General features: G+C 42.1%; 2 protein-coding genes across 2 annotated transcripts; both read right to left on the reverse strand.

The window, feature by feature from the left end:
- Positions 1 to 378: 378 nt before the first annotated feature.
- LOC308098594 (uncharacterized protein) lies at positions 379 to 13,853 on the reverse strand (the record flags this gene model as incomplete). Its single annotated transcript, XM_080447004.1, has 7 exons — positions 13,712 to 13,853; positions 12,948 to 13,072; positions 11,167 to 11,265; positions 10,703 to 10,801; positions 10,325 to 10,420; positions 5,683 to 6,072; positions 379 to 395 (listed from the first exon to the last, which is right to left on the reverse strand). Exons 2-7 carry the CDS (start codon positions 12,979 to 12,981, stop codon positions 379 to 381), a joined length of 735 nt encoding a protein of 244 aa, XP_080303130.1. The 5' UTR covers positions 12,982 to 13,072; positions 13,712 to 13,853.
- A 1,750-nt stretch (positions 13,854 to 15,603) lies between these two features.
- LOC308098595 (uncharacterized protein) lies at positions 15,604 to 22,749 on the reverse strand (the record flags this gene model as incomplete). The annotated part of the gene is made up of 4 exons (XM_080447005.1): positions 15,604 to 15,620; positions 20,559 to 20,780; positions 22,248 to 22,343; positions 22,617 to 22,749. The coding sequence occupies 4 exons, from the start codon at positions 22,747 to 22,749 to the stop codon at positions 15,604 to 15,606; spliced, it is 468 nt and encodes a 155-aa protein (XP_080303131.1).
- Positions 22,750 to 22,973: the final 224 nt, after the last annotated feature.

Genomic DNA, 22,973 nt, shown 5'->3' on the forward strand with positions numbered 1-22,973 from the left:
CAGCAATAGCCTATATAAAAGCTCGTAGATTGCCGAAGTTGGTGTAGAGGGGGGGAGGGGGAGTAGTGCAGACAAAAGGTGAAAAAATGATTGACGTTTCAAGTGATTAAATGTCTGAAAATACACATTATCACTATACAACATTGGCTATTAATAGAAAACGTGTAAACAAACAAAGAAAATACTTAGATTTAGGCTACACAGGCCTGAAGACCCCTGGTATAGGCCTATATGCCTATGATATGAATGACTGATTATTCTTCACTTTTTGAAGAATATAACTTTACAAATAAGAAATGGAATTAAAGGGTAGACCTAAGTGCCTCCATCACGCAGATGGACTCCTCCAACCTCATCTCCCAGCGTGGTCAACCTTTATTATGTGCTGGGAAGGCCTGATGAAACACATAACAATACACAAACACATCTTCATGTAGCTTCAGAACAAACCACTCCACTGACACATGCCTTCTCTATTTGAACGACTCTATCAAACAAGATGTCGACAAGGGCAAATATTTCGGCATGGTCATGCTGGACCTCCAGAAGGCCTTTGACACCGTTAATAACCCAATTATGATCAACAAGCTCAAAGCAATAGGTTTTGATGATACGTCTGTAAACTGGATGAGATCCTACCTGGAAGGGAGGGAGCAAGTGGTGGAAGTAAACGGCACCCAGTCCCCTCCCCTCCCAGTGACTTGTGGTGTTCCTCAAGGAAGTATACTAGGGCCTTTACTGTTCCTGATATATGTGAATGATATGTATTCAGCCTGCGACTGCAAACTGTTCCTGTTCGCAGATGACTCGGCCCTGCTAGTCTCGGACAGAGGCTGAACTCAACAAGATCTGCATCTGGCTCTCCGACAACAAACTTTCATTACACCTGGGTAAAACTGAATCCATCCTCTTTGGGTCCAGTCCTAACCTTAGCAAGGCTGAGAGTTTCACGATCAAAGTGGGTGATGATGTTATCACAAGAAAGGAGGAAATTACCTACCTGGGTTCCATCTTGGAGGCAAACCTCTCCGGTAACAAAAACGCAGAAAGAGCGATCAAAAAGGTCAACCAAAAAACACGCTATTTGTGGAGGATTGATCGTCTAGTCAGTAAGAATACTCTGAAAAGTCTTGCAGGGGCCCTCATACAAGGTTATTATGATTATGCATGCACTGGTATCACAACACCTCCATGGCCTTAAAAACAAGGCTCCAAACATCCCAAAACAAACTTGTAAGGCTACTTCTTGGCCTCAATCACAAAACCCATCTAACCCCTGCTCATTTTGCTAGGATTGGATATGGCTTAGGGTTGAGGACAGAGTACAGCAACTTGCTATAGGCCTGGTCTTCAAGATACACCACAACATTGGGATCCCCCTGTATTTGTCAAAATACTTCCAAAATGTTAATGAAGTCCATGATCATAACACCAGAGGCAGCTCCACAAATCATGTTCAACCCAGATTTGGCTCAACTAAGGGAATGAACTCGTTCTCATGCTATTCATCAAAAATGTGGAATGCCCTACCAAAAGGAGTAAAGGAGTGTAAAACCCTACTCACTTTCAAAACTGCCCTAAATACACCTTCAGGAGGCTGCAATTCGAAAATGGCCCCTGTCTAAGTCTTAACCTACCCCCCTTACCCCCCCCTTTTCATTTTCTTCTCTTGTATTTTTTTTTCACTCTTCATACCAGTAACCTGTAAGCTGATTGTATGACATTCTGTATAGTAGTGTGTATATCTGTCTGTCTCTTATATGTCATCATGATTTGTGTGCATGGGGATCTCATCTTAAACAAGCTCAGTGCTTAATGAGTCTTCCAGTTTAGTAGACCTTGTATTGTGAATTTGTACTTCCACGTACTGTTATTCTCATGTCTTACTAAATAAAGTACATCAATCAATCAATAGCTCTGAACTATATTGTGAAAGTTACTTGAATAGTATGGGCTAAGTGTACCCATCATCATCTTACTGTCATGATGTTGTACACAGAGTAATGTAGTGATTTATTTGTATTTATTGATCTTTTGACCAGATGAAAAACCAGACTCAGCTGATATTTTATTATTAATATAAAGCAGCATTATATAACTTTCCTCTTCTACCCCGGATTTGAACCCGATTTCCTGCGCAAGTGCTGACATTTTTGAGCTAACAGAGCCTGCCTGCTCGCTGCAGGGAAGCGAAGGCGTGTGTGTGTACTGGTTATGTTAAATTCATGAGATCCATGTGTTTGTGTGTGCAGAGGCCTGGAGTTTGTCCTTGGTGTTTCACCCAGTCTAGTTATCTCGTTCGCTGGTGTCAAAGTGATAACACAGCGATTTGTGAAGCTGTGGGATTCCGACCTAAAGTCATAGCAACAGGTGTCCATGGGGGGGGGGGGGGGGGGGAGCGACCGCCTTCGTCAGCAAGCAGAGGGAAAAGTCTCTTCTCTTTTTACTTGGCCTTTTCTTTGAAATTGTAACAACCAGAACTAAACTGCTTCAAAATACATTACAGCAAACACAGAATAATGCTTGGAATAGTCTTTTAATCGTGACAAATTAAATTAAATACTTGTTAACACTACAAATTATCAATACTACATACTGTCCTGTGGTCTTCAGCACCTGCACCAGTGAACTCATGCCCTTAAGTGGCCTAACCACTCTTAGGTCATAGTGAAAGCTGTCCATGACACTGGCTGCTGACTTGGCTTAGTTATAATGGCTTAGTTACAATGGTACTTTGGAACAATAGACTGTCTGACTAATGCCACGGCACTGTCAGCCTGAAGGGAAGGGTGTTGCTCACCATACTTCTATGGGCTGGGGTCGGAGCCTGTCAGCGGGAAATGTTGAACGGGAGGAGTAGGACGGAGGCATGAATAATTATAATATAATCATGAATAATTGTTTGCATTTCTGTGGAGTGATTCAATGTGTCAAGTTTGCAATGCATAGGAGACTGAAAGACGTTTCAGATCCCCACTGTACCAAACTGTACCTGCATGCAGTGGTAGACAAAGTACTCAACCCCAGTAGTTGAGTCAAAGTATACATACTCCTTTTTAACTATTACTTACTCAACTTAAAAAGTACTGGACTACTTCCATTTCCAAATACTCAAGTATTAAAAATTGCAAGCGTTTACAAACAATGTATTCAAAAGTACACATTACAAAATATTTTATTTTTTAATATCAATGCATTACAATAATGAAATAAATCAAATAAATCTGGGGAAAAGGTGAAAATAGCTGATTTACAAGATCAAAACATGTTGCGATGGAACGTGGTGAGGTTGAAGATCAATTGTTTTCACATTTTAAAAAAAGGGCGTAAGTGATTTATTCATAATGTATTCTTGCCATATTGGGTCCTGTGTGTCCCTTCCTAGAAATGTAGTGCAGTCAAAAGTTCAATATTTGTGTATAGTAGTGGAGTTAGCTTCAAGCTTTAACATAAGCCTCTAAAAACATGTCAAGCACAGATCTTAAGTAGTTTTATTGTCATTTTACAGGTTTTTAAAAAGTGAGTGGTTTTTTTTTCATACAAGCTCGCATCATTTTAGTTTTCAGTAAAGGGAAGATTATAGAAAGACAGAACAAGGGAAACAGGTCAGCTATTCAAATATTCCAGATGTGAGTTGAGTGAAAACGTTCCAGATGGCCGTGAAAACGTATAAATAGTCTCAATGCCTTTATCAACGGAATATCTCAAGCAAAAGTAAGAATGAAAATTCTATCATGGTTGGTAGGGCTATCATTTCTGGAGCTTGTTGGAACGGCCAGCTCCACCCTGGTACATTTTAGGTGAGTTGTTTTTCCAAGTTCATCCTAAACTCATCATGCATTTAATAAATGGTAAATGGTGCATTTATATCATCACACTTTGACACTAACTCTGGGAGAGGCCAGAGACTGGTGGGGACTGCCCAGTGTCAAGTGAGGCAGTAGGGTAAATCAACAGCATTGGCAACACAGAAATGTGTGGGGTGGATTTATTTACAACGACAACTAAATTGATATAAAACAAAGGAGTAAAACTAATAAGCTATTCTGAATGAAGCTGCACGCACATACGCAGAGATTTTGCGCATCTTTGGTGGCTTGAGCACCTGCCCCTTTGAGCCTAATGCTTAAAGTTTATTTTTTGGGCCCTTGTCAAGAACATTTTGACAAATAATAACTTTGCTATTATATTAACATTTAAAATTATGAAAAAAAGAGAGCTGGCCTCTATCTGTCAGTTTTTTTTTCACTATCCCACTAGAATAGCATTGCCAGGAACTACCTCAGATCCTGGTGTATAATGTTTTAAAATATTGTTTGATGTGCCCTTTTGGAGATATTTGAGCACCTGACCCTCCAGTGGTCACTGCACAGCCCTGCTGTGGGATGCTTCCTAACCACTTGGCTTGGATCGCCTAATGAAGCTCTTCAATATGGATGTACTTATGACGTTTTAAATGTGCTGACTGAGTAAAACTCTTCCCACATTGTTCACAGCTGTAAGGCTTCTCTCCAGTGTGAATTCTCTTGTGTATTTTGAGACTAGGAGTTGTTTTAAAGCTTTTCCCACACTGGTCACACCAGTAAGGCTTCTCTAGAGCATACTCTTCTGTGAGAGTATGCTTTAATTTATTGTGTACCTTAAGACTACTCAAGTGTCTAAAGCTTTTCTTACACTGATCACAGTAGTAAGACTTCTCTCCAGTATGGAGGCGCTGATGAATCCTTAAACTTGATTGATGACGAAAGCTCTTCCCACATTCGCCACAGGAGAAAGGCTTCTCTCCACTATGGCTGCGTTGATGACACTTTAAATCACCTGAAGTGCGATAACTTTTCCCACATTGGTCACAGTAGAAAGGTTTCTCTCCAGTATGGACGAGCTGATGACGTTTTAATTGACTTGAATTACGATAACTCTTCCCACATTGTTCACAGGAGTAAGGCTTCTCTCCAGTATGGATGCGCTTATGATACTTAAATGCACCTGAATGACGAAAACTCTTCCCACATTCTTCACAAAAGTAAGGCTTCGCTGAAGTGTGTATTTTCTGGTGCTCCTTAAGTTTACTACTTTGGATGAAGCGTTTTCCACACTGGCTACAGCAATAAGGCTTCTCTCCAGTATGGATGCGCTTATGAAAATGTAATTTACTTGAAGAACGAAAACTCTTCCCACAATGATCACAGCAGTAAGGCTTCTCTCCAGCGTGGAGGAGCAGATGATTTTTGAATGTTTCTTTGTGGGCAAAACTGTTTCCACACTGGCCACAGTGGTATGACTTCTCGCCAGTATGGATGCGCTGATGAGTCTTTAAATGTGATGGTTGACGAAAACTCATACCACATTGGTCACAGAAAAACGGTTTCTCTCCAGTATGGAGGCGCTGATGAATCTTTAAACTTGGTTGATGACGAAAACTCTTCCCACATTCGCCACAGGAGAAAGGCTTCTCTCCACTATGGAGGCGTTGATGACACTTTAAATCACCTGAAGAGCGATAACTTTTCCCACATTGGTCACAGTAGAAAGGTTTCTCTCCAGTATGGATGCGCTGATGACCCTTTAAACTTGGTTTATGACGAAAACTCTTCCCACATTCTTCACAGCAGAAAGGCTTCTCTTCAGAATGTATTTTCTGGTGTGACCTAAGTTGAGACACTTGTTTAAAGCTTTTCCCACACTGGCCACAACAGTGAGGTTTTTCTTTTGTGTGAATTCTCTGGTGTGTTTTTAAGAGAGACTTTGTGGTAAAGCTTTTCCTGCACTGGCCACAGCAGTTAGGCTTCTCTTCAGAATGTGTTTTCTGGTGTGTCTTAAGGTGAGACACTTGTTTGAAGCATTTCCCACAATGGTCACAGCAGTAAGGCTTTTCTCCTGTGTGTAGTCTCTGATGTATCTTAATGTAAGACTTTTGGGTGAAGACTTTCCCGCACTGGCCACAACAGTAGGGTTTTTCTGTAGTGTGGACTCTTTGGTTTGTTTCTAGGAGAGACTTTGTGGTGAAGCTTTTCCCATAACGGTCAAAACGGAGATGTTTTGGTTTCACTGGGGGCAGGGTAGAACAGGTATCTGAGATAGAAAACAACAGATTATTCATACATAATGTACATAAAATAGCATATAGTTATATTGTCATTTGTAACAAATTAAGCTCTTTTCTCCATGCATCGAGGTCTGACATAATTTACACATCCTACCTTTTTTCCCCCCAGTCTGAATTCCCATAGATGTGTTTAATATTGCAGCATATAAGAACTGTGTTCCACAAATAAGGAAATTACTCAAACGGATATGAAGCATCAACTGTAGGCGAGAAATCGCTTATGTTACCGTCTTCTAATTAATAAACCTTTTGCCAGAAACAGACTATCAAATATGAGTGACTATCGTAAACGATACAGAGCCACCTCCCTGACAATATCGCCGGGACAGTTTGTTTATTTTTGGACTACAATTCTTATATGAGACGATTCTAAGATGACCAATGTTATTTTCTAAAGAGAAAATACTTCCGTGACCCAGGGGATGAACGAGTGACGTCAGGACTTCGGTACTCTATTGATTCATTGTATTACATGCCTAAGCTTTTTCTGTCAGCTGATGGATCTGACAATAAGGACTGGCCGGGGGGGTAAGACCAAATTTAACCCAAATATATTTAACCCAAATATTTTTATATAAAAAGTGAGGGCGCAATTTTGTGGCGATCAGCCAAATTAATGGACGTTTCATCCACTGACAGCTCACTTAAACTCACCACCAGTACACCGCACATACTCAGTCTCTGTCTGCCAGTAATGAGGCTCTGGTTGGCTGCGTCTCAGATACCCAGCCCCTTACCTTGCATGCATAAATCTTATGAATGGGGTCGCGAGAGTTTGGCAGGTGTGTGGCGCCTGGACAGTGAGACATTTTAGTCCTCTATCCTCCAGTTGTCGAGCTTACAACGGCTATTTCTGTCAGGATCCTTGTATATCATTATGTATTGCTCCTGTTCTCTTTGTACTTTTATTGTGTAGTTATGTTCTTAGTGTTCCTGTCTGCCCTAGTGTTTGCTACCTGTCTTGTCTCACCTCCCTTTGATTAGTTATGTTCTCCACCTGTGTCCTGTTGTGCCCCAGCCAATCCCTGTGTTGATTTGTCTTGTGTTCACCTGTGTCCAGTTTACCCTGTGTGTATATATAGACCCTCAGTTCCTCATGTTCCTTGCTAGAATATAAATGTTGTCTTGGTGTTCTGTCCAGTCCACCTTTATGTTCAATAAATCCATGTGCATATGACCTGCTCTGCTCCTGACTGTCTGTTCTACTTTGGGTCCTAAACTCCTGCCTCGCACCGTGACAGTATATTCTAGCCAAACATGGACTCAGTAGAACTCCAGGAAATCGACGATGACCTGCTTGCAATTAATAGCTATGTTAATGCTATTAAGAACACCTCCTGTGTTAGGCAGCAGGAAACAGGTCTCAGGTTGGCTCTGAAGGAAGTTTTTTGCTTTATGAAGAAGAGACCAGACCTAGCAAGGTTGCTGGATGAAATGGCAAGAGAGCTAACCTCCATTTTAGCATCCTTGCTATCAAGAAACCATCTTCGGCCTGTTGGCCCTGAGCCGGTCTCTCCTGTTTCTCCTGCATCTCAGCCTGCTCTCCTGTCAGCTACTCCTCGGCCTACAAGTCTCCAGTTGCCTGCTCCAGAGATTCGGCTTGGGTTCTTAAGTCTGGAACCTGCCTGTCCTCCTGACTCTGTGCTTCCTGAACCTGCCTGTCTTGGGTCTGCCAGGAGAAGGCGTGGCCGTGGTCGACATCGCTCACGGTCCAAGCAGTGTAACTGGCAGCCCAACGACGCCGAGACACTGCCGCAGCCCAACGACGCCAAGACGCTGCCGCAGCCCAGCGACGCCGAGGCGCTGCCGCAGCCCAGCGACGCCGAGACGCTGCCGCAGCTCAGCGCCGCAAAGGCCCCGCCGCCGCAGCTCAGCGCCGCAAAGGCCCCGCCGCCGCAGCTCAGCGCCGCAAAGGCCCCGCCGCCGCAGCTCAGCGCCGCAAAGGCCCCGCCGCCGCAGCTCAGCGCCGCAAAGGCCCCGCCGCCGCAGCTCAGCGCCGCAAAGGCCCCGCCGCCGCAGCCCAGCGCCGCAGAGGCCCCGCCGCCGCAGCTCAGCGCCGCAGAGGCCCCGCCGCCGCAGCTCAGCGCCGCAAAGGCCCCGCCGCCGCAGCTCAGCGCCGCAAAGGCCCCGCCGCCGCAGCTCAGCGCCGCAAAGGCCCCGCCGCCGCAGCTCAGCGCCGCAAAGGCCCCGCCGCCGCAGCTCAGCGCCGCAAAGGCCCCGCCGCCGCAGCTCAGCGCCGCAAAGGCCCCGCCGCCGCAGCTCAGCGCCGCAGAGGCCCCGCCGCCGCAGCTCAGCGCCGCAGAGGTCCCGCCGCCGCAGCTCAGCGCCGCAGAGGTCCCGCCGCCGCAGCTCAGCGCCGCAGAGGCTCCGCCGCAGCTGCCGTCTAGCGCAACAGAGCTGCTGCTACCTTCACCCTCATCAGCTGAAGACCTGCCAGAGCCCTCGTCTGCTGTCTTTGTGGACAGCCTGCCTGTGTCCTCTAAGCCCTCGTCAGCCGACAGCCTGCCTGAAGCCCGGTCAGCTTTCTTTGCTGACACACCTCCTGAACATTCAGAACTGCCACCGGTTGCACTCGAGAGGTCGGCTCCTTTCCCTGATCCACAATCTGTTCGTAGCCCCCGTGCTAGCCCAGTATGTATCCCTATTCATAGCCCTGTCTTTAGCCCTACAGTTTCCCAGGTATCTAGCACCGCTCTTCCTCCATTTGTCAGTCCCCCTGTTACTAAGGTTGCTAGCTCTCACTTTGCCCCGTCTGCTAGCCCACCTAGGTACCCTGTCCTGCCAGATTGTTTGTCTGTCTGTTTGCCTGTTTGTGTGTCTGCCAGTTTGTCTGCCAGTCTTTTCGTTTGTCAGTCTACTCCCCGGTCGTCTAGTCTTCTGTCTGACTTGTCTACCTACTTGTCTTTATGTCAAATGACTTGTTTGTCTGCCTGTCTACCAATCTGTCAGGTCACTTGTCAGTTCCTCGGTTTGTCTTCCTTTTTGTCAGTCTGTCTGTCTATCTGTCTGACAGCATGTCTGACTGTGTGTTTGCCTGCATGTTTGTCTGTGTGTCTCCCAATCAGTTAGTTTTGTGTCCCTCTGTCCAGCTAATTCGATCCTTTAATTCTGTGTTTAGCTTTTTGTCCTGCCCTGCCCAAAGCCTTTACAGTGTTTTTTGTCCGAACTTGTCCTGCCAGTCCAATGTTTAGTTATGTGACCCTCCTTTCCGACCCCCGTCCACCCACCCTGCTAGGTGTTCTGAATTTTTTTTTGGATGTCTGGAATCCATCCTTTGAGGGGGGGTACTGTCAGGATCCTTGTATATCATTATGTATTGCTCCTGTTCTCTTTGTACTTTTATTGTGTAGTTATGTTCTTAGTGTTCCTGTCTGCCCTAGTGTTTGCTACCTGTCTTGTCTCACCTCCCTTTGATTAGTTATGTTCTCCACCTGTGTCCTGTTGTGCCCCAGCCAATCCCTGTGTTGATTTGTCTTGTGTTCACCTGTGTCCAGTTTACCCTGTGTGTATATATAGACCCTCAGTTCCTCATGTTCCTTGCTAGAATATAAATGTTGTCTTGGTGTTCTGTCCAGTCCACCTTTATGTTCAATAAATCCATGTGCATATGACCTGCTCTGCTCCTGACTGTCTGTTCTACTTTGGGTCCTAAACTCCTGCCTCGCACCGTGACAATTTCTTTGCGTGAGACAAGTCCACGGTTGAACTATAATTTTATAATTCTATAAACAATCGTCAGAGTTCGCTCTTTTCTCTCTCAGACGGACACAGGAAATCTCATGGACGCTTTTATCACTAGCATGTTGTAACAACTACTACTGTTGTAACATCAACTACAATTTTATTGCTCTCCTGTCGGTTCCAACTTGTCATGATCGCAGTAGCACGCGTGATGATAAAGACCGGACGGAGAGCACACATTGCCCCCAAGTCCTTCTATTGGCTGTTTAATGTTTTTTAAATAACTAAATGCACAAGCTTATTTATCTGCAATATGTGCTTGGCAGATCTCTCATTTCCTCTACACATTGCACTGGTCTCTTGACTGTTCCAGACGCTAGAACAAAAGGGCATGGATAAGCAGCCTTCAGCCGTTTCCACAAGCATACGGATGCTTGTGTTTAAGGAGTTTTAAAAATAAATATCAACCCTAAAATAAGGAAGGCTCTTTTTTCCATCTTTCCGTTCTATTTTGAATACTACTATCCTCGTCCATACCTGAGGCAGGGAATCCCAGGAAATCCTCCTCATCACTTTCCTCTTTAAATATTTGGAGGATCCGTTGCAGGTGCAGTTCTCTGTCCATGGCTTCACCTGGAACACAGGAAAAACAAAGCATGATATGTGTCACGTGTGTCCCAGATTGAGCCAAACACAGACCCTTACTAGTGAGAAATTAAAAAAAGAAAACAACAAAAAATTACAGCGTCTCAATTTTGTTCGGGTTTTAAAGAGAGATCTATGATCTTAGTGGCTTCGGGTTTTAAGCAGAGATCTTATGATCTTGGTGGCTGCCGACCACAAAGAGGCAGGGTAAGGAGGGCAGAAAGCAAGGAATAATGTAAGAATGACAGAATGAAACAGCATGAAACTTACTGAGGTCCTTGTAGTCTTCAGGTTCCTGTTTAATAGAAACGGTCCAGGCTGGTGCTGGAGGACTCATCTTCACCTGCAGGCTGGACTGTAGAGACTGGTCTGAAATGAAGGAACAGAATAAGTTAGGTTACATGGGTCGTAGATGAAGGCTGTCAAACAAGAGGGAACAGAAGGTCCACAGATGATTATAATAATGATTATTTTTTTCTTTCTTTTAAGTAATATTTATTCAATGAAGATCTAGGTTTGGGAGAGGTTGGGCGGCACCCTAGCGCCCTACACTGACCAGCCGCCATTGTCCAAGTGTACACTCTTACAAATGTTGCAAATGCCCATCCCTATCATCATGACATCATCATTATTATTATTGTGGTACTTTTTCCATAATAACCCTATAGTTTAAAGACGACAGGGCGACATCCCTAACAGGAAGTTATAAAAGAAAGCTATAGCATGAAACTTACTGAGGTCCTTGTAGTCTTCAGGTTCCTGTTTAATAGAAACAGTCCTGGCTAGTGCTGGAGGACTCATATTCACCTGCAGGCTGGACTGTAGAGACTGGTCTGAAATGAAGGAATAGAATAACTTATGTTACATGGGTTTTAGCTGAAATTGTCAAAAAAGAAAGAGGGAACAGAAGGTGTAAAACCTTTTTCAAAGAGAGGGCAGTGACCCAAAATACATTCCCAAGCAAGCGATATTGAACGTTGGTAGAACCTTGAGTTGTAGATACCTGGGCATGATTAAACACCAAAGAATGTCCATCATCTTTATAATGATCCTTGGTCATCATTTTCTGACTAACATGGTTGTAACATTTAGGCTTGTTTTCTGATTCACTTTTCAAGATTACCCGGCCCAGCCTTATTAAATATAATAATAATAATAATAATAATAATAATAATAATAATAATAAAGAGAAGGACAAAAACAAAAACAAACAAACAAATATATCTCTACAGATTCCATATCATGTATAAAGAAGTAAACATAGATAGGTACTAGCTACTATGCATTTCTATGAAGCAATTGTTCATTATTAGGTTAAAATATCATGGTCATTGTAAAAAAAAACAAAAAAAAAACACCCTTTATGATTACAGGAGGGTAAAATATCGGACAAGAGTATTATTATTTTTATGAAGCACTTTCTGCTTGCCTTTCATTCTCAGGAGGTACAGTAGAAATATAATGTTAGGTTACTCTCATGGCACAGCATATCAGAATCAGAATCAATCTTCATCTTCATTATCACATCACATTACAAATAAGGTGGGTGACATTCTTAATTGAGCATGCTCATCAGCACTGCAGTTAAAAGATATAGGTAAAATAATGGAAGCATAGAATAGAAAGGAGGGGAGGATAGATAAATAGGCTGCACATTTGTGCTGCAGCTAACCAGTTATATTGCAGGCTGATGTAGCAGAATTCAAGACTTGTGCATCATAACAGATCACAATCTGATTTATACTTTGGCATACAGGTCACTATAGAAAATACTGTTAGCTGATCTACAAGATCACAACACGTCGCATTGTGACTGTTGTGACTGTAGCAGACCTACACTACTGTAACCAGCTCAGTGGCCTTGTGGTTAGTCCGCCCTGAGATTGGGAGGTCGGGATTCGATCCCCTTGCTGGGTCATACACCAAAGATGCTAAAAATGGGACCCGGTGCCTCCCTGCTTGGCACTCAGTATCAAGGGTTGGATTGGGGGGTAAATCTCTGCGACATACTGGCATCATGTCCAGGCGGTGTATGATGACCTTGTAAGTCATTATAAACAGCTTTTTAATGTGTTATTATTGCATTATGAGTACGTTTAGAGTGCTTTTAACTGTAATTACAGTGTTATAAGTAGATTACAATCATTTATACTTGATTTAAAGTCATGAAATGCTTTAGAATTTGTTGTGATTGTTATAAATAATTAATCATTAGTATGAGTTATATTTATGATTGCATCGTGCTTTTAACTGTAATTACAGTGTTATAAGCGGATTACAATCATTCATAGGCCTACTTAAGTCATGAAATGCTTTAGAATGTGTTATGTTTATTGTTATAAATCATTAATATCAGTATTTTTTAGTTATAATTATTATTGTTGTGTTATAAGCAGATTTATACATGCATTGTAAGTAGGCTAAGATTGTAGCCTAATGCTTAATGCATAGTGTTAACAAACACACTTTAACATCTACTAAACCTAACTGTAACGTTAATTAAACTTAGACATACCTATTCTGTATAACTTGACCACTGGGTTCAACATGGTGGCGCACGGCACGTTGAAGATGCTACAACTCAGCTCCTCAGAAGATGTTTTCCATTCCCTCCAGGAAATACACGGCACCGTCGTCCGTCTGTTTGGGTGGATTTGTTCAGTTTAAACGCAATTCAGTCAACATCCGAACTGTTCAAACACATAATGATGCAGTAGGGCAGGCTACACAATAAACAGGCCTACGCATTCATATAGCCAGTGGTGTAAAGTAACTAAGTACATTTACTCAAGTACTGCACTTCAGTACAATTTGGAGGTACTTTTACTTCTACTCCACTACATCGCAGAGGCAAATATTGTACTTTTACTGTACTGCAATTATTTGAAAACTGTAGTTACTAGTTACTTTGCAGATATAAATTATTACATTATAAAGCATACATTAACCACTTTAGCCCTATATTTTATACCCATAGGCTATTTGAAAATAGCCGATCTACAAGCGATGCAACGCGTTGTGAGCTTGTAGATCAGCTATTTTCAAGCATTTTAGTACTTGGTACTTTAAGTACTTTTTATACCAATACTTTTGTATTTTTACTCGAGTCAATTTTGAATACCGGACTTTTACTTGTTGTAACAGAGTACTTCTACATTGCAGTATTGATACTTTTACTTATAAAGTAAAACATTTGAGTACTTTTCCCATACGCACAGAGACATATGCCTACCATTTCACATAGAAACATAAGCCTCATAAATAGCTCCATAGGTTTACCTCGCTGCTGCGCTGCACACAACCAAGAGGGAACCAGTCCACTTCAACACAAAGGCGTCTTGAAAAAAACAGGCAACAATAGGCCTACAATGTTCCTTTTAAACGATTCAACGTTTGAGCAAGCATAAAGGATTCACGCTTATCGTCCATCACTCCTTTGCCATTTTGAGTGTGGGGCCGACGTTGCCAGATTCTGTGCGAAAAATAAGCAACCAGGGGTCTATGAAAACAAGCCCAAAAGAAGCAACAGAGCACAAACCTTTACATTGGCTATTTGAAAATAGCTGATCTACAAAGCTTTTTACAAGCTGGTAGATATGATATTTTCAAACAAATCTTGAAATAAAATGTGGAATATTTGGAAGATACAGAAAAAATAAGCCAAAAGTCGCTTATAATAAGCGGACATGGCAACACTGGAAGTGGGGGGCTAAAACAAACCCGCCCCCTACCGCTGGGACGCGCGGAGGGAACGAGGGAGCGCTCGTTTTAATTCACGTGATATTCCACCATTATATTATTCTTGCTTGCGTGGTTCTCCAAGTTTGTGGGCTTTAGTAGCCTATAGCTCTAACCAGTAATAGCCTATATAAAAGGGGGGGGGGGGGGAGAGTAGTGCAGACAAAAGGTGAAAAAAGTATTGACGTTTCAAGTGATTAAATGTCTGAAAATACACATTATCACTATACAACATAGGCTATTAATAGAAAATGTGTAAACAAACAAAGAAAATACTTAAATGTAGGCTATACACAGACCTGAAGACCCCTGGTATAGGCCTATATGCCTATGATATGAATGACTTCACTTTTTGAAGAATCTAACTTTACAAATAAGAAATGGAATTAAAGAGTAGGGGAGAGTGGGGTAATGTGAGACACAGGGTAAAGTGAGACACCCCCCTTATCACCTGACCACAACACCTGTGTGGTCATATGACCATTAGATTTTGAAGCCCCTCCCATTTCCCACTTACCATGGAGGAGAGGACCTCATTGTGTTGTGGTAAGCATGTTTTTTCACAAAAATATGTTTTTTGCATGTAAAAGTAATTTTTTGGGCTGTCAACATAATCAGCTGTTGTGTCAAAAAAAATTGATTCAGGTAGAAAGACTTCTGTCATGCATGTTGATGAACTACAAACCTATACATCCATGTGATTAATGCTAATTGTAGATTAGCCAGAATTGCTAAAAGTGGTCCTTTTCACCAAAATGTGGCTGTGGGGTAAAGTGAGACAAATGGCTTGGGGTAAAGTCGGACACTGTCTCACTTTACCCTAAGTGTCTAAGTTTAGTACTTAAACATATTTTAATCTAATATTACATTGCATATGTTTTACTTGTTATGCCAAGAACATAGGGGAGAGTGGGGTAATGTGAGACACTTTTTACATTGAGTGGGGTAATGTGAGACACTTTTTACATTTTCTCCCCTCTAGGTGAGCTAAAATGATATATCAGTAAAATTTACACATTTCCCATACATTTGAGATGTTTCCTAACAATGGAAATTATCAGAATGTATTCAAGCCAAAGGCAGTGAAAATATGATTGTTTTAAAAAAAGTGGTCTGGTGTCTCACTTTACCCCATAGATTTTTCTGGTTTGTCTCGGTTTACCCCAGACCTGGGGTAAAGTGAGACACCAGAAAACGTTTTTTAAAACAATCATATTTTCACTGCCTTTTGTCTTGAATACATTCTGATAATTTCCATTGTTAGGAAACATCCCAAATGTATGGGAAATGTGTACATTTTACTGATATATCATTTTAGCTCACCTAGAGGGGAGAAAATGTAAAAAGTGTCTCACATTACCCCACTCTCCCTAAGTGCCTCCATCACGCAGATGGACTCCTCCAACCTCATCTCCCAGCGTGGTCAACCTCTATTATGTGCTGGGAAGGCCTGATGAAACACATGACAATACACAAACACATAAGTCTTCATGTAGCTCTGAACTATATTGTGAAAGTTACTTGAATAGTATGGGCTAAGCTTAACCATCATCATCTTCACTGTCATGGTGTTGATGTTGTACATAGAGTAATGTAGTGATTTATTTGTATATTGATCTTTTGACCAGATGAAAAAACAGACTCAGCTGATGTTTTATTATTAACATAAAGCAGCATTATATAACTTTCCTCTTCTACCCCGGATTTGAATCCGGCTTCCTGCGCAAGTGCTGACATTTTTGAGCTAACAGAGCCTGCCTGCTCGCTCAGGGGAGAAATGGAAACTTGACCATCAGGTCAAATTCGTGTCAGATCCTGCGTATAGGTGAGACATGACCTTTGACACGATCGAAATGTCTCAATAGAAGAGCAGGGAGACAAAATACAACCACCCATTGTATAAGTTATATTGTATTAACATACTCTACTATACAGATTGGACATAATTACATTTTAATCATTAATAAAAGTTACATAGGGCCGCTTTAACAATACTTTTGTGCATTTATGTGGAGTGATTCAATGTGTCAGGTTATAGGGAAATAAGATTTCTCAGTACCCCGCTGTACCACAACTGTTTGTGCCTTTAGTATAGAGATAAACATTTCAAGGTTCAAGGTTTAAAACTTTAAAACTTTATTAATGTCCCAAAAGTCATAACAACAGGTGTCCATGAGGGGGGAGGGGAGCGACCGCCTTCGTCAGCAAGCAGAGGGAAAAGTCTCTTCTCGTTCTCTTCTTACTTGGCCTTTTCTTTGAAATTGTAACAACCAGAACTGAACTGCTTCAAAATACATTACAGCAAACACAGAATAATGCTTGGAATAGTCTTTTAATCGTGGCATACACTTTGAGAAATTAATTTAAATACTTGTTAACACGACAAATTATCAATACTACATATTACTGTCCTGTGGTCTTCAGCACCTGCACCAGTGAACTCATGTGGCCTTAAGTGGCCTAACCACTCTTAGCTCATAGTGAAAGCTGTCCATGACACTGGCTGCTGACTACTTGACAATGATGGGAGTGGATGGAGATCGATATAAAATATTTGTATCGTCCCAAACTTTGGTCAACATCACCGTCACGTCATCAAGTACACCGTCTAAGTGTTAAAATACATAACGATGAAGTACACAATAAACACATTTTCACAATGACAAAAAATAGCAGATCAGCAAGTTCACATTGAACTTGCAGATCGGCTATATCTGAATAGACAAAGTAGGAAATGGGTGTTAAACTGATTATGATGCTATATTAACACATTTTCCTGGAACCCCTCAAAGGACCCCTGGAGGTCCCCAAACCCCACTTTGAGAACCACTGGTGCAGACAGTCACATCTTCTCTGATACACATGGAGTCACCAGCTGCATCTTTGCACCTGACAGTGAGGAGTTTCACCACTCCCCCAGGCCACCTCTCTGATAAACCGTTGGCCGTAAAGTTACGGCCAACCAGTAGGAGTCGCTAGTGCAGCAGCGAGGACACAATCTGCTGCTGGATTCCCACCTGTGAGTATCACCTTGTACCCACCAGATGCACGCACGCGCACACACACACACACACACACACACACACACACACACACACACACACACACACACACACACACACACACACACACACACACACACACGCGCGCGTAGTTTATTGCGTGCGCAGATTTGTGCAAAACTGTTTCCAGCTTTTGCAGAAGGCAGGCATTCTGATAAAACTGCTGGTTTGTGCTTTGTTAGAAACAGACAGTATCATGTTGAGTAAAGAGTATGTTATCCATAGTGAGGTTAGGTTTAGGCATAGTTTTTGTGAGGTTAATGTTAGGGTTAGGCTTGGTTATAATGGCTTAGTACAATGGTACTTTGGAACAATAGACTGTCTGACTAATGCCACTGCACTGTCAGCCTGAAGCAGGGGAGGGCGTTGCTCACCATACTCCTATGGGCTGGGGTCGGAGCCTGTCAGCGGGAAATGTTGAACGGGAGGAGTAGGACGGAGGCATGAATAATTATAATAATAATCATGAATAATTTTGTGCATTTCTGTGGAGTGATTCAATGTGTCAAGTTTGCAATGTATAGGAGACCGAAAGACGTTTCAGATCCCCACTGTACCAAACTGTACCTGCATGCAGTGGTAGACAAAGTACTCAACCCCAGTAGTTGAGTCAAAGTATACATACTCCCTTTTAACTATTACTTACTCAACTTAAAAGTGAAAGTACTGGACTACTTCCTTTTCCAAATACTTAAGTATTAAAAAGTGCAAGCGTTTAAAAACAATGCATTCAAAAGTACACATTACAAAATATTTTATTTTTAATATCAATGCATTACAATAATGAAATAAATAAAATAAATCTGGGGAAAAGGTGAAAATAGCTGATTTACAAGATCAAAACATGTTGCGATGGAACATGGTGAGGTTGAAGATCAATTATTTTCACATTTTAAAAAAAAGGGCGTAAGTGATTTATTCATAAATATGCCATATTGGGTCCTGTGTGTCCCTTCCTAGAAATGTAGTGCAGTCAAAAGTTCAATATTTGTGTATAGTAGTGGAGTTAGCTTCAAGCTTTAACATAAGCCTCTAAAAACAAGTCAAGCACAGATCTTAAGTAGTTTTATTGTCATTTGACAGGTTTACAGGTTTTTAAAAAGTGAGTGAAATTATTTTTCATACAAGCTCCCATCATTTTAGTTTTCAGTAAAGGGAAGATTATAGAAAGACAGAACAAGGAAAACAGGTCAGCTATTCAAATATTCCAGGTGTGAGTTGAGTGAAATATATAGAAACGTTCCAGATGGCCGTGAAAACGTATAAATAGTCTCAATGCCTTTATCAACGGAATATCTCAAGCAAAAGTAAGAATGAAAATTCTATCATGGTCGGTAGGGCTATCATTTCTGTAGCTTGTTGGAACGGCCAGCTCCACCCTGGTACATTCTAGGTGAGTTGTTTTTCCAAGTTCATCCTAAACTCATCATGCATTTAATAAATGGTAAATGGTGCATTTATATCATCACACTTTGACACTAACTCTGGGAGAGGCCAGAGACTGGTGGGGACTGCCCAGTGTCAAGTGAGGCAGTAAGGTAAATCAACAGCATTGGCAACACAGAAATGTGTGGGGTGGATTTATTTACAACGACAACTAAATTGATATAAAACAAAGGAGTAAAACTAATAAGCTATTCTGAATGAAGCTGCACGCACATACGCAGAGATTTTGCGCATCTTTGGTGGCTTGAGCACCTGCCCCTTTGAGCCTAATGCTTAAAGTTTATTTTTTGGGGGGCTTGCCCAACACCTGTGGCCCTTGTCAAGAACATTTTGACAAACAATAACTTTGCTATTATATTAACATAAAATTATGAAAAAAAGAGAGCTGGCCTCTATCTGTCAGTTTCATTTTCACTTTTCACCAGTAGTGTTTTTTTTTCTTTTCTCCACTATCCCACTAGAATAGCACTGCCAGGAACTACCTCAGATCCTGGTGTATAGTGTTTTAAAAAATTGTTCGATGTGCCCTTTTGGAGATATTTGAGCACCTGACCCTCCAGTGGTCACTGCAAAGCCCTGCTGTGGGATGCTCCCTAACCACTTGGCTTGGATCGCCTAATGAAGCTCTTCAATATGGATGCACTTATGTTTTAAATGTCCTGACTGAGTAAAACTCTTCCCACATTGTTCACAGCAGTAAGGCTTCTGTCCAGTGTGAATTCTCTTGTGTATTTTGAGACTAGAAGTTGTTTTGAAGCTTTTACCACACTGGTCACACCAGTAAGGCTTCTCTAGAGCATACTCTTCTGTGAGAGTATGCTTTAATTTATGGTGTAACTTAAGACTACTCAAGTGTCTAAAGCTTTTCTTACACTGATCACAGTAGTACTTCTTCTCTCCAGTATGGAGGCGCTGATGAGTCTTTAAATTACTTGAATTACGATAACTCTTCCCACATTGTTCACAGGAGTAAGGTTTCTCTCCAGTATGGATGTGCTTATGATACTTCAATCCACCTAAATGACGAAAACTCTTCCCACATTCTTGACAAAAGTAAGGCTTTGCTGAAGTGTGTACTTTCTGGTGCTCCTTAAGTTTACTACTTTGGATGAAGCGTTTTCCACACTGGCCACAGCAATAAGGCTTCTCTCCAGTATGGATGCGCTTATGAAAATGTAATTTACTTGAAGAACGAAAACTCTTCCCACACTGATCACAGCAGTAAGGCTTCTCTCCAGCGTGGAGGAGCAGATGATTCTTTAATGTTTCTTTGTGAGCAAAACTGTTTCCACACTGCCCACAGTGGTATGACTTCTCTCCAGTATGGATGCGCTGATGAGTCTTTAAATTTGGTCGTTGACGAAAACTCTTACCACATTGGTCACAGAAAAACGGTTTCTCTCCCGTATGGAGGCGCTGATGAATCTTTAAACTTGGTTGATGACGAAAACTCTTCCCACATTCGCCACAGGAGAAAGGCTTCTCTCCACTATGGAGGCGTTGATGACACTTTAAATCACCTGAAGTGCGATAACTTTTCCCACATTGGTCACAGTAGAAAGGTTTCTCGCCAGTATGGATGCGCTGATGACCCTTTAAACTTGGTTTATGACGAAAACTCTTCCCACATTCTTCACAGCAGAAAGGCTTCTCTTCAGAATGTATTTTCTGGTGTGACTTAAGATGAGACACTTGTTTGAAGCTTTTCCCACACTGGCCACAACAGTGAGGTTTTTCTTTAATGTGAATTCTCTGGTGTGTTTCTAAGAGAGACTTTGTGGTAAAGCTTTTCCTGCACTGGCCACAGCAGTTAGGCTTCCCTTCAGAATGGGTTTTCTGGTGTGTCTTAAGGTGAGACACTTGTTTGAAGCATTTCCCACAATGGTCACAGCAGTAAGGTTTTTCTCCAGTGTGAACTCTCTGGTGTGCTTTAAGATGAAACTTTGTGGTGAAGCTTTTTCCACACTGGCCACAGCAGTAAGGTTTTTTTCTAGTGTGAATTCTCTGGTGTGTTTCTAGGAGATACTTTGTGGTGAAGCTTTTCCCGCACTGGTCAAAACGGAGATGTTTTGGTTTCACTGGGGGCAGGGTAGAACAGGTATCTGAGATAGAAACAGCAGACAACAGATCATTCATACATAATGTACATAAAATAGCATATAGTTATATTGTCATTTGTAACAAATTAAGCTCTTTTCTCCTTGCATCGAGGTCTGACATAATTTACACATCCTACTTTTTTCCCCCCCAGTCTGAATTCCCATAGATGTGTTTAATAGTGCAGCATGTAAGAACTGTGTTCCACAAATAAGGAAATTACTCAAACGGATATGAAGCATCAACTGTAGGCGAGAAAACGCTTATGTTACCGTCGCCGAAGTAATAAACCTTTTGCCAGAAACAGACTATCAAATATGAGTGACTATCGTAAACGATACAGAGCCACCTCCCTGACAATATCGCCGGGACAGTTTGTTTATTTTTGGACTACAATTCTTATGAGACGATTCTAAGATGACCAATGTTATTTTCTAAAGAGAAAATACTTCCGTGACCCAGGGGATGAACGAGTGACGTCAGGACTTTGGTACTCTATTGATTCATTGTATTACATGCCTAACATTTTCTGTCAGCTGATGGATCTGCCAATAAGGACTGCCCGGGCGGGTAAGACCAAATTTAACCCAAATATTTTTAACCCAAATATTTTTATACAAAAAGCGAGGGTGCAATTTTGTGGCGATCAGCCAAATTAATGGACGTTTCATCCACTGACAGCTCACTTAAACTCCCCAGTCCCACCAGTACTCCGCACACACTCAGTCTCTGTCTGCCAGTAATGAGGCTCTGGTTGGCTGCGTCTCAGATACCCAGCCCCTTACCTTGCATGCATAAATCTTATGAATGGGGTCGCGAGAGTTTGGCAGGTGTGTGGCGCCTGGACAGTGAGACATTTTGTCCTCTATCCTCCATTTGTCGAGCTTACAACGGCTATTTCTTTGCCACGGTTGAAGTCCACGGTTGAACTATAATTTAAAAATTCTATAAACAATCGTCAGAGTTCGCTCTTTTCTCTCTCAGACGGACACAGGAAATCTGATGGATGCTTTTATCACTAGCATGTTGTAACAACTACTACTGTTGTAACATCAACTACAATTTTATTGCTCTCCTGTCGGTTACAACTTGTCATGATCGCAGTAGCACGCGTGATGATGAAGACCCGGACGGAGAGCACACATTGCCCCCATTTTTAAAGTCCCTCTATTGGCTGTTAGTTTTAGAATTGATTTTAAGGTCCTTTTATTGTTTTTTAAATAACTAAATGCACCCGCTTATCTATCTGCAATAAGTGCTTGGCTTCGCTCTCATTTCCTCAGGCACTGCTCTCTTGACTGTTCCAGACGCTAGAACAACAGGGCATGGATAAGCAGCCTTCAGCCGTTTCCCCAAGAATACGGATGCTTGTGTTTAAGGAGGTTTAAAAATAAATATCAACCCTAAAATAAGGAAGGCTCTTTTTTTCCATCTTTCCGTTCTATTTTGAATACTACTATCCTCGTCCATACCTGAGGCAGGGAATCCCAGGAAATCCTCCTCATCACTTTCCTCTTTAAATATTTGGAGGATCTGTTGCAGGTGCAGTTCTCTGTCCATGGCTTCACCTGGAACACAGGGGGAAAAAAACAAACACTATGTGTCACGTCTGTCCCAGATGGAGCCACACGCATACCCTTACTAGTGATAAATGCATATCACCTCACCTTGGGTAAAAACTAAAAAAAACAACAACAAAAATGACAGTGTCTCAATTCTGTTTGGGTTTTAAACAGAGATCTTATGATCTTGGTGGCTGCCGACCACAAAGAGGCAGGGTAAGGGGGGCAGAAAGCAAGGAATCATGTAAGAATGAAAGAATGAAACAGCATGAAACTTACTGAGGTCCTTGTAGTCTTCAGGTTCCTGTTTAATAGAAACGGTCCAGGCTGGTGCTGGAGGACTCATCTTCACCTGCAGGCTGGACTGTAGAGACTGGTCTGAAATGAAGGAACAGAATAAGTTATGATACATGGGTCGTAGATCAGTGGTGTAACGCAGAATCGCGGGGCCTCCCCGCGGGAGTTTCACGTGAGGCCCACGTACATGCACGCGCGCGCACGCGAAAAAAATTTCTGGTCCAATTCGGTTCTATTTGACCAATATAAATCAACTTTTTTCTTTTTTTTTGCTGTAAAAATATTTGTATCAGCGCAGGCGGGGCCCCCCCTGCTGGTGGCCCCCCCGCACCGCATCGC

Source organism: Gymnoscopelus braueri, assembly GCF_963280865.1.
Source record: "Gymnoscopelus braueri genome assembly, chromosome: 13".
NCBI lineage: Eukaryota > Metazoa > Chordata > Actinopteri > Myctophiformes > Myctophidae > Gymnoscopelus > Gymnoscopelus braueri.